The sequence below is a fragment of the Lacerta agilis genome, chromosome 14, assembly GCF_009819535.1.
Source record: "Lacerta agilis isolate rLacAgi1 chromosome 14, rLacAgi1.pri, whole genome shotgun sequence".
Taxonomy (NCBI): Eukaryota; Metazoa; Chordata; class Lepidosauria; order Squamata; family Lacertidae; genus Lacerta; species Lacerta agilis.
The window spans coordinates 39,268,362-39,280,719 of NC_046325.1; the positions used below are offsets into that span (position 1 = coordinate 39,268,362).

At 45.9% G+C, this 12,358-nt stretch overlaps 1 protein-coding gene across 1 annotated transcript; it reads left to right on the plus strand.

The window, feature by feature from the left end:
• The first annotated feature begins 486 nt into the window (after positions 1–486).
• Positions 487–10,384, plus strand: LOC117058532 (leucine-rich repeat-containing protein 37B-like). The gene is made up of 6 exons (XM_033169747.1): positions 487–1,068; positions 3,959–4,030; positions 5,370–5,441; positions 7,732–7,803; positions 8,895–8,975; positions 10,301–10,384. Exons 1-6 carry the CDS (start codon positions 857–859, stop codon positions 10,374–10,376), a joined length of 585 nt encoding a protein of 194 aa, XP_033025638.1. The 5' UTR covers positions 487–856; the 3' UTR covers positions 10,377–10,384.
• Positions 10,385–12,358: the final 1,974 nt, after the last annotated feature.

The following is a 12,358-nucleotide window of genomic DNA, read 5'->3' on the forward strand; positions in this document are numbered from 1 at the left end:
TGACCTCCTTATAAATGTTTTACTTTGAAATACTGTATATGCTGGCGTATAAGACTACTTTTTAATCCAGGAAAATCATCTCAAAAGTCGGGGGTCTTATATGCCGGGGGGAGATTCTGCAGTCGAGTATATCTCAAACTCAATATTTTAACTGGAAAAGTTGGGGGTCATCTTATATGCCCAGTCGTCTTATACGCCGGAAAATACGGTATTTATGATAAGATTTTAGTCTTGTATTAATCATGTTGCTTTGAATGTATATTTACCACCCCCCCAAAAAAATATGAGCCTTCTTTCCATACTAGCCCAGTTGTAAATGACATTGTGTAAACAGTTGGTCTTTTAAAAAATGTAAATAATTTTGTGTTTCCCCTGGTTCTACTGTTCACTAAGTTCCAGTGAAATACTTCAGCGTTGTACATGGACAAAGAGACTGGGCTATTGTCAAGAGCAGGGAGAGGTTAACTAGCAAGGCCCATTAAGCCCCAAACATCTTGAGAACATCAAGGCATTGGCTATGAATTTGGACCTCCATTGTTGCCATGGCTATGAGAATTCTAGGATGCTGGGAATAACGCAGAAATGATGTCACAACCGAGTGGAATCCTTGGAACTCGCACACAGAGGCTTACTGTGAAGGGGTCAAAGATCAGGGAATACACAGACATGGGGTGGTGATGCGGTGGCCTCTTCCAAGAGCCTCGCCAGTGCAGCCTCCGTAATGGAGAGGCATGTGGCTGTGGTTGCTTGGTAACCGCATGGAGCCACCACCAGTGTTGGCCGCCATTTCCCAAATCATCCTTTGCTGGGGTCAGATGAGCAAGAGGGGAGCGGGGCCTGGAATCCGCTCTGTAGTATGGGCCCCGTTGCCTCCTCTAATGCCCACCTCTTCTTCCTCGCGATACTGCTAGTGTCCTTTACGAGGGTGGACTTAGCCATAGAGCCTTGCCCAACCCCATGCCGTTGCACCTTGGAGATCCTCAACTGTAGCAGAATCAGCAGCCCTCCGGGACTCCACCGCGTGCCTCTCCCCAAGCCGTTTGGCCATGCTCACGTTTTCTTCTTCTTGTAAGTATTTGAGAACCCGAGAGATGATCGCGCCGCTCCCAGAACTCTTGGAGGGCAAAATGCTTTGAGGGACAGCCTTTTGTTTAAGACTCGGGGGTGAGTGAGATGGGGGCAGGGGACTTCTGATTCCTAGGCAACTTGAGGGACGACTGGGTAGAGACCTGGTTGTGTATCTGCCGAGACCTGTAGTATAGGCGTGACCTTCGGGAATCTCCATCCAGGTAAACAAAGGCAAACAACCAAAGGGGGCAGGCTGTCTGGGTTGGTTCACTGCAGGGCAGCTCAGAGACGAGCAGTAAAGTTGATTGTTTATTCAAGGAAATGGAATACAAATGAGACACCTATGGGCATGGTTGGCCCCATTAAAGCAGTTGCCAGAACTGATAATCTGCCTCCCACATCCCCCTATATCGCCTCCTCAGCTGTTTTCCCTGCAGTCTTTAACTTATTGGAGAGCGGCCCGCTGTGCTTTTTGTTCTGCTACATGCAAGGCCCTCCATGCCCTTGGAGACAAAGGAGGAGGGGAGCTGAATACAGAGGGACCAGGAGGCTCGTGTGTAGCTGCTGCAGCCTCTTGTCCCCTCCTCAACTGCATCTGCAGTGCCTTCTGCCTCTGGTTCCTCTCTCTCACTCAAGCCTGTTGCTTGTTCAGCACCCAGCCATTTTGCCTTGCCCCTTTCATCCTCTGACTTGTCGTCAATGTCCCACCACCACTCCCCTGGCTCTGATCCTTCCTCCTCTGAGTCCTTGCCTAGGAGGCTCAAGGAAAAGAAGGTACCAGAAGAGCCAGTGTGGTGTAGTGGTTAAGAGCTGTAGACTCGTAATCTGAGGAACCGGGTTCGCGTCTCCGCTCCTCCACATGCAGCTGCTGGGTGACCTTGGGCTAGTCACACTTCTCTGAAGTCTCTCAGCCCCACTCACCTCACAGAGTGTTTGTTGTGGGGGAGGAAGGGAAAGGAGAATGTGAGCCGCTTTGAGACTCCTTCGGGTAGTGATAAAGCGGGATATCAAATCCAAACTTCTCTTCCACATCACATACCACAATTTCCTCCAGGGGTCATTCAAATCGCACATGCTTCCTAAGCAGGTGTCTAGGCCTAGGGCATCCTTGTTTGGACTCCGCCTGCCATGACAAGCAGTGTTCAAGACTAGGTTTCTCATGTTGGTTTTGTTAGGGCTGGCTTTCTACACAAAATGAGTTCATGCCCCAGAAACAGTGTCTTCACCCTGCTTAAGGTGGTAGAAAACAACAACCTGTCCTCCTCTCTATAATTTGGGGAGTTCAGCACCACTGTGTTAATTGGCATGAAGAAGCACACCCAATACTTTCCAATACTGTATTGTTTTTTTTCCTGGAAGGGCTCCTCTGCTTTTGAACTTGGGGTGTGTGTGTGTGACTGTAGTTTTCTGCCTCTCCTGCAGCTGCTAACGGTACAGAAGTGCAAGGAAAAAATGTGCCATGCCTCTCTCTCTCGGTTATTTGCAGTAGATTGGCAGGGATTATTCTCGGTTGTTTTAATAATTGCAACTGCAAAATGACACCCACCCATAGTTAGCCTGCTATTTCAAAAAAGACAATAAATCAATAAAAAGGGGGGGGGGAGTGGAAATATGGACGCAAAAGTTGTTGAGTGTTTTTCTTTGGCAATGTTGAGTTTTTGAGCTATTCTTTATTAAATTCGTCAAGACATGGGCTGCCATATATCTGGATTTTCCTGGACACTTTGGCGATTTCTACCTGGACGCTGTTTATGAGGGCTGAATACGGGCCATGTCTGGGAAATTCCAGGCTTATGGCGACACTAGGTAGCCAGGTATGGATTTGGGTGTGGAAGGAATGTGAGCTTCAGGTCTGGGTACTCTAAAAACATCCCCAACTAAAGCAACTGTTGAGAGGCACCATGTGCTTTTGAGTAGCTGAATGTTCTTTGCACCTAGCTCTGAAGTTTGCCTTCCCCTGCCATTCATGGAGGAGAGAGGTGACCCTAGGGAAAATATTCAGCAGGGCTGGGGAATCTTAAGGTCCAGCGGGCAAACGGGCTCCTCCTGGGCCGCACCTCTCCCTGGGCCTGCTCTGCACCCCTTCTCCCCCTTGAGTACTTCCGCCTGGCTGGAGTGTGTACATGAACCGCCATAATGCCTGGATGAAATTGGAGAGGTGTGCAGAAATCTCTGACATGTGTTGGCTGGAATTGTAGCCTATGTTGTTGTTGTTGTTCAGTCGTTCAGTTGTGTCCGACTCTTCGTGACCCCATGGACCAGAGCACGCCAGGCACACCTATCCTTCACTGCTTCCCGCAGTTTGGCCAAACTCATGTTAGTAGCTTTGAGAACACTGTCCAACCATCTCATCCTCTGATGTCCCCTTCTCCTTGTGCCCTCCATCTTTCCCAACATCAGGGTCTTTTCCAGGGAGTCTTCTGTTCTCATGAGGTGGCCAAAGTACTGGAGCCTCAACTTCAGGATCTGTCCTTCTAGTGAGCCTATAGTGCAAATTAATTCCTCCACTCAATTTGCCTCGGATCCAGCTCTGGCCCCTGGAAGGTCCCACTCAGGGGAATGTGGCCCTGGGTCTGAAAAACGAACTTCTGCTATGCACATTTTAACAGAAGAGTCTGGATCTATTGCACCAGTTATTCCTAAGACCACATAGAGGGGAAATGCTGCTGGGCATGGGTGGAGTTTATCTCCCATTGGTCATTGCCCCCATAAATGTGAGACTCCCAGGTTCAGGAAACAATGTTCTGTGGAGGCTTGGAACACTGTACGTCTGGAAATTTGACTTTCAGTATGCCAGATAAACATGACACGCAAGAGATGCATAGTTCATTTTCCCACACCAGGAGTATCCGTTTAATTTTCGTCCCCCCGTGTTTATTATTTCCCCCAGAGACTTCACTGATAATGCGATTTCTTCCATTGGGAAACAGGTGTGGAGGGCCTATCCTTGGGCTGAGTACTTGTGAGTATTCTCTAATATTTAGAGTCGTCAGTGAGTACCTACCCTGGCCTTGGTTTTGGCCAGTTTCAGTCATGGTGGTTTTTGGTTTTAAGTTATTGGCAGATGACTGATGACTAACGCCACATTCAAACTATACATTTAAAGAAGGCACTATAATCCCACTTTAAAACAGTCATGGCTTCCCCCAAACAATTCTGGGAGCTGTAGTTTGCTGAACAGGGCCAGTCCAAGACATTTTGGCACCTGAGGAGAACCATAAAATGGTACCCCACTTCCAGCCAGGGAAGAAGGGGTGAGTGAAAATCTACATCAGGAACGGGAGTGGAGGAATAAAGATCTACTTAAGGGTCTGCTGACCCTGTGGATCCTGCTGCCTGAGGCAGTCGCCTCACCTCGCCTCATGGGTGGGCCGGCCCTGGTGATGAGAATTGTTAGGAGATTCCTATTCCCCTCATCGAGCTGTTCTCAGTGCTCCTTGTGGAGAGGGATTGATATACTACCTTGGGAATTGCAGTTCTGTGGGGGGGGGTAGGGATCTCCTAACAACCCTTAGCACCCTTAACAAACTATAGCTCCCAGAATACTTTGGGGGAAGCCTTTAAATGTGTGGGGTGAATGTGGCCTGAGCTGGCTAGAATAAAGCAAAAGAGATCGATCTAGATAAATGAAGCTCAGTTATGCTGCAAATCAATTTGAAAAATATGTTCGCGGAAGTTTTGTGAGTTAATAAATATACATTTGTCTAAACCCGAGGTGGTAGAAAGCTCCCAGCTAAGAACATTGCTTCCTTTGGCAGAATACTTACTCAGAACTTCCCAAACATGACAAACAGATTGATACAACTTTTGAAAGCAGGGGCAACACAGAGCATCTTAATCCAGGGGGTGTGGGTAAGGGGCTAGGAATGGAGAACAAATTCAGTTCAGTTGGCATTTAAAGGCAAAACTACCTAATTTGTACTTTCTGAAACAATAAGTGAGTGAACTAAAGCACATCCCAGCCTCCTGAATTCATGCTTTCCCGAATTTTGCAAATGTGCATATTAGGACTGCGAAAATCTGGCTCCAGTCCAGCGATGGAGATCCACCTCTGTAAGCAGCTTCCAGGAAAGTGGATTTGCACCTCCATTATGAAAGTGATTTGGGTCATTTTTTTGACGCGCTGGGTGTGCGTAGGAGGTGGATGCGAGTCTCCACCTGGAGCCAGTTGCTATGCAGGGCAAGTTGCTTGTGGCTGCAGCTGGGCCTGAGTTCTGCAAGCACAGAAGGACCGTGCTTTGGTTATGCCTGTTCTGGTTAAGGCAGAAAACATGGCTGTGATCTTGTCTCCACCTCTCCAGGGTCCTCAAGAGCAACAGCCTGAGCAGACTTCTGAATACCTCTCTGGATGGCTTGCTTTCCCTTACTCACCTGTAAGTTTCTGCGTCTGGTTGCAGTAATTTATTGGCTTTATAGCCTCAGCATGCCACCTTTCTTATGGAAGTAATATAATGTTCCATCTCCATGACATTCAAAGCTTCATCAGTGGTGGCAGGTAACATTTTGACTTGGCAGGGCTGCGATTTTTAACCTTGCTGTTTCCATCAAAGTAGGAATTTCAAACCAGATGGATTCCATTCCTCTTATATAGAAGCTAAGTCAGAAGTTTCTGGATTCGTTTATTTATTACGCCAACATGTGGATTTCCAAAATGCTAATCAAACACACAAAAGCTTTCAAAAGTTGAGGAACGCTTTCTGCTGGCGTCAAATTTCAAAATCGAAATAAGAATTTCAAAAAGTGTATATACAAGTGACAAAGAGATCTTTCCCACGTGTCTCTGGGCAGGAAAACCATAGATTTGGAAGGGACCTCAAGAATCATCTAGTGTAGGGTCGCCATATTTCAAAAAGTGAAAATCCAGAAACAAAATTTGTTGAGCTTTTTTTTTTTTTGCCCAAAGTTGTTGCAAAATCTCAAGGAAAAACAAACAAACAAGATTTTCAGCTATTTTTAAGCAGATTTGCCAAAAGACTTCCGACATAGAATCATAGAATCATAGAGTTGGAAGAGACCACAAGGGCCATCCAGTCCAACCCCCTGCCAAGCAGGAAACACCATCAAAGCATTCCTGACAGATGGCTGTCAAGCCTCTGCTTAAAGACCTCCAAAGAAGGAGACTCCACCACACTCCTTGGCAGCAAATTCCACTGTCCAACAGCTCTTACTGTCAGGAAGTTCTTCCTAATGTTTAGGTGGAATCTTCTTTCTTGTAGTTTGAATCCATTGCCCCGTGTTCGCTTCTCTGGAGCAGCAGAAAACAACCTTTCACCCTCCTCTATATGACATCCTTTTATATATTTGAACATGGCTATCATATCACCCCTTAACCTTCTCTTCTCCAGGCTAAACATACCCAGCTCCCTAAGCCGTTCCTCATAAGGCATCGTTTCCAGGCCTTTGACCATTTTGGTTGGGTTGTCATACGTCATACATCCAGTTGTCATACGTCCAGATTTCCCCTCTGGACACTGTTTCCAAATGACATATTCAGGATATGTCCAGGAAATTCCAGAAATATGGCAACTAATTTCTAGTCTAACCCCTGCAAGTGCAGAAATCCTTTCCCACAGCCAGCCATGGGTGGGCCCATATCACCAACTTTCTGGTTAACATCCATACACACAGACCCACTGATGTATATCAAACAAGCCATAACTAACATTAACCACAATTTATCTAGGTCTGGGCAAAATGGCAAGCTGGAGTTAAGCAAAAACAGAAACAAAGGATTCCAAATTCTTAAAGGCTTTGTTGAAGGAGCAGAGGGGAGCCCAGAAGGCAGCCCTGTTTGGGGAAGCTTTTAATGTTTAATAGACTATTGCATTTTAATATTCTGTTGGAAGCCGCCCAGAGTGGCTGGGGAAACCCAGCCAGATGGGTGGGGTATAAATAATAAATTATTATTATTATTAGCGTATGAGTCTTGAGATTCACCTAGTCTTACTCACAAATGGCAGCCAAACAGCAGGCTTGCAATGGAATTTAGTATATTCTGTTTTTTTAGCCATGCCTTGAGCCAATCAAAGCAGATGAATCTGTCGAATTTTGAATTCTTGTGAAATTTTATTTGCGGTGCTAGAAATTTCAAAATCTGAAATGTCCTATCGGAGATCAGAAATACATCCAGTTTTCAGATTTGTGGAGAAAGATTAAAAAGAAGAGGATCCGAATGACAAAACCGGGTTGGCATGCGGAAAAGTAAATAGCCTACATTACTTTGCCACATCTATCTCCCAACTCGTAAGTGGCCAGACACATACCTCCAGAAAGCTAATAAGCAGAGCCCGAAGGTGACAGTATTCTCCCAAGGTTTGTCCTTAACACCTGATATTTCAAGGTATACTGCCTCTATGCCTGGAGGTTCCATTTAGCTGTCCTGGCTAATACTGTTACAGTGATGTCATAAACATGAGTCAAGCTGCAAGGATGGGTCCATGGAGGAGCAACAGTATACGTACGTTTTGCTATATGCCACATTCTGTGCAGATTCCACTCTGGATAGTGCTAAAAGGATTGTTGACCTTTATTAAAGCTGACTAAACTAGCCCAAAAGCATCAGGCCAAAAAAAAAAAAAAGGTCAAAAGCAGAAACCATGGGATGGACATGTCTTTCTTCTTATAGTCTCTGGTTTGATAAGCTCTGTGTGCTGTCTTAAACAGGGACTTGTCGTGCAATAAAATCCACTTCATTGAGAAAAACGCCTTTGAACCTGTCCCATTTCTGCAATTTATGTAAGTTTTTGGGGGCGTAAAACGGTCTTTGCTGGGAGCGGGTGAACAGCAGAGATGGAAAGGCTTTCACCACCCCCACCACCCCATCCTGAATCTGCCAAGCCCCTGCCCTGGAACTTATTTCCCACCCCCAACTATTTCTAAAAGCAACCGGGTCCTGGGGGTCAAGTCTGCTGGGGGGTGGGGAGAGTACATTATCTCTGGAAGCCTTGCCCCGTGATCGCAGATGGGATGGGGTGACTCGTTGCTGGGGGGGAGAGAGAGAGAATGACCTCTGCACATGCTCAGAGGCACCCCGAACAATGTGATTTAAATGAATCAGACTGGAATTCTGAAGCAGCGGGGCTAAGTCAGGGTTCAGTGCTAGACCTGATTCTCTGTCCAGTCTTGGTAACTTGGAAAACACTAACAGGATTCTGAACAGCTTCCAGGCAGACTTAAGGGTAAAAAAAAACACCCCTTAAGAGATCTGCCCCAGAGTTCAGCCAGAAGAGGAATTGGCAGTGGGAATTGAAGGGGTCAGTACTGGGGGAAAGAGGAGTCGTTGTCAGGGGAGGATATTGGAGCAGCGGAGGGAGGGAGGAACTACTCTCGTGTTCTGTCACACAACAACTCAGAGTGAGAATTGATATCCACTATTGGACAGGGAAGGGACCCAGGTGGTGCTGTGGGTTAAACCACAGAGTCTAGGGCTTGATGGTCACAAGGTTGGCGGTTCGAATCCCTGCCACGGGGTGAGCTCCCGTTGCTCGGTCCCAGCTCCTGCCCACCTAGCAGTTCAAAAGCACGTCAAAGTGCAAGTAGATAAATAGGGAGCGGGAAGGTAAATGGCTTTTCCGTGCGCTGCTCTGGTTCACCAGAAGCGGCTTTGTCATGCTGGCCACATGACCCGGAAAAACTGTCTGCAGACAAACGTCGGCTCCCTCGGCCTATAGAGCGAGATGAGCGCCACATCCCCAGAGTCGGACACGACTGGACCTGATGGTCAGGGGCCCCTTTACCTTATCGGACAGGGATAGGGGGGAAAAGAGCTTGTGTTTGTACAAATGCAAAGTCCTATACAACGCGATTGCTTTTGTTTCCCTTCCCAGAAATCTCAGCGGCAACGTTATTGGGCGGATCACGCAAGGGGCGTTTGAGGCCTGGCACGGAATGCAGTTTTTGCTCAAGATGTAAGTGAAATCAAAACCTGCAAGTGCTTGAGAGCAGCCAGCCTCTAGGGCCTGAGCCACGTTAGTGAGGAAACACTGTTTTGAACATGCAACACCAGACGGCGCCAGAGAGTAACAGAAATTCTACACAATTTTCTATACCGCCCCCCCTTTTGTTATAACAAATTAATTTCTGTCTTATTTAAAGCATGTCTTTCCTGTGTGTGTAGATCCACCTTCGCACACGACCCAAAACGGTGTGTTAGCAATTAATGCCTTTAGGGTAATGCTGAAAGTACTCTGCTTGGCTTTGACCTTTCTTCAGCCCTCAACAATAGTTCTGAATTGCAGCCCTCGGCCCTGCAAGATGTAGCATGCAGTTGTAAGGAATAAAGGGCCTCTGAGCATGTGCAGAGAACTGCTTTCTTGTCACGGGGTAACGATAGCCCTTCAGGACATATATTCAGGGTCAACAACAACAAAAAGTGTTTATATCAGAAGCAAGAGCTTTGAAATTGCCTTAACCCCAGTGTTTTTCTCCTCCTAAAAGTATAAATCACCGATACCAGGGTTGGTGTAGGGCTGGCCCTCCAAATGTCCCTATTTTCCATAGACAGTCCTGGATTTACAAAAGCCTATTATTATGGAATAGGACACCCCTATTTTCGTCAGAGAAATGTTGGAGGTATTGCTAATTCAGGGGTAGTGAACCTCCAGGTATTGTCGGACTCCCAGCAATGGCTTGGGTGGGGAGCATGGAGGTAGTGGCATTTCTCCCCAAGGTGGAAATTTTGTGGGTGCTAAGGCACCCAGCCCCCCCACCAGATGATGCCTATGCTGGGTGGCTTCCAGAATATATAAAAACAGAATAAAACATTTTTTAAACAAAACCTTCCCTATACAGGGCTGCCTTCAGATGTCTTCTAAAGGTTGTATAGTTGCTTATCCATACCCTCCAATATTTCTCTGATGAAAATAGGGATGACTTGCCATACCTTCCAACACATCTCCAATGAAAATAGGGACATCCTAAAGAAAATCATGCCATTCCGGGATCAAATCAGAAACTGGGATGGCTTCTGTAAATCTAGGGCTGTTGCTGGAAAATAGGGACTCTTGGAAGGTCTGAAGTTTTTAATGTTGGACGTTTTGCCATGTTTTTATATGTGCTGTAAAGCTTTAGAATTTCGCAGTATCTCTAATGGCAGAGTATTGCTCTGTGCAGTTCATCTGTTTTGAGGCAGCAAACAGCCTTTTGTCTGGTCTGGTATTTTTAAGCGGCTGGTTTTGTTTGCTTTTTAAGCAGGTAACAACAACTAGTTCCCTTTCCCTGTTTTTTTCTGCAGGGTTCTCAACCATAATCCTCTGACGGTCATTGAAGATGCCCGTTTTTACAAACTTCCCTCGCTGAAGTTCCTGTAAGTACCTGAAATACATTTGCTTGCGTCCTCGCTGGGGATTTTTCTACTACAGATGCTACTATTCAGGTTTGCTTGGGTTGCAGGGAGCTTCATCCTTCTTCATCCTGTTATTTTTGTCATAGTAGTATCTGAAGAGCCAACACAGTATAGTGGTTAGACTGCTGGACTGGGGCGAGGGACCCCCAAGATCAAGTCTGCACTCAGCCATGAAGCACACTTAATGACTATTGGTTGGTTGCTATATTTTCTCAAATTCTCTGCCTCGCAGGACTGTTGTGAATACTAAATTGGTCAGAGATTGTAGAGGGAGTCGTGTACGCGCCCTTGAACAACTTTAAGGAAAGGCTGGATGGCCATGTAACTAATAAATAAAGATAAACGGAATTTTAAAGTACATCTAAATTAACCGCTTGATAGTGCCGCTGAGTAACTCTCATAGTTAAAGGCATTCCCCTGCAGCCCAGTTTTCCTGCCAGGCCTCAGCCACAAAATGTGTGAAGTAATATATATAAAAAGGAGAGTGGTTGTCTCTGAGCACGCACAGATTGCAGCGTTTAATTTTGACTGGAAACTGGGGGTTTTTTTGTTCCTGGAATACATAAGGGAATCATAAGGGCCTTCTTGGTAGTGATACCTGTCCTGTGGAACGCTCTCCCATCAAATGTGAAAGAGATAAATAATTATATGACTTTACATAGACATCTGAAGGCAGCCCTGTATTGGGAGGCTTTTCATGTGTGATGTTCTGTTGGGTTTTTGTATATTCTGTTGGAGGTCCAGAATGGCTGGGGAAACCCTGTCAGATGGGTCGGGGGAGGAGGAGGAGGAGGAGGAGGAGGTGGAGAAGAAGAAGAAGAAGAAGAAGAAGAAGAAGAAGAAGAAGAAGAAGAAGAAGAAGAAGAAGAAGAAGTTGTTGACTGCCTTTGATCATATGCTTAGGTTGTTTTTGTGAATCACTGAGAAACCTGGAACAGCCCAATGTAAAACAGGGAAGGGAGAGAAATTTGGTTTGGTTCACATTTTAATGCACCAAAACACAGCTATGCAGTTCTCCAACTAAAAATAAAAACAAAGTATCCATGTTAAAGGAAAGTGTACATAAAAATTATTATATTAGTGAAAACAACATATAAGAACGCATTACGTTTGGAAAAAATGCTTTCGAAAATGTGTCTGTAAGGAGAAACGCACACTAAAACGGTAACAAGTTTTGGTGAGTGAGGACCTTTTTTGTTTTGTTTTTTAATGCAAAATATGCAGAAATGTGGCAAACTGAAGATTTAAAAAATGAGAAACAGAGAGAAAGACACAAAATGATAGATTTTTACTTCCCGAATTAGTGTCAGGAATCCAGATAGCCAGTCGAAAGCATGACTCCTAGGCCAGGCTGAGTTGAGGGCTCAAGCTTGCTTCAAAGCTACCAACTTTTATCAGAAAGTTTTGCTCTCCACACCCAGATGCATAGGGGCAGACCGTTCTTAGTCAGTGGCAAAAGAAATGAACTCTGCATGTGCTTTGAGGCACTCTTGTTTTTAGTGTTGTCCGATGGTTGGCAAGGACTGAGCCTCTGGCTCTCTCTTTTCCCATTCTGCATGATGTGGAGCTGTGTATAATTGAGAAGCAGCAAACCCTTTCCCCCCGTAGAAGCTGCCCCAGTGGAAACAATGGCCTTTTGACGCTTTGCATTGTTACTTCTCACAATTGCATCCCATCCTTTCTCTGAGGAATTCAGGGGTAGCGGGCATGGGGTTAATGCCATTTCATCCTCCCAACAACCCTGTCAGGTAGGCCAGTTTAGTCTAAGACATAATTGACGACCAGACTGAGGTCACCCAGTGAGTTTCATTAAACCCTCTATGCAAGGTGCTCCATCCTTTTATATCTCTTGGGACCCAGGTGGCACTGTGGGTTAAACCACAGAGCCTAGGGCTTGCTGATCAGAAGTTCGGCGGTTCGAATCCCTGCCACGGGGTGAGCTCCCGT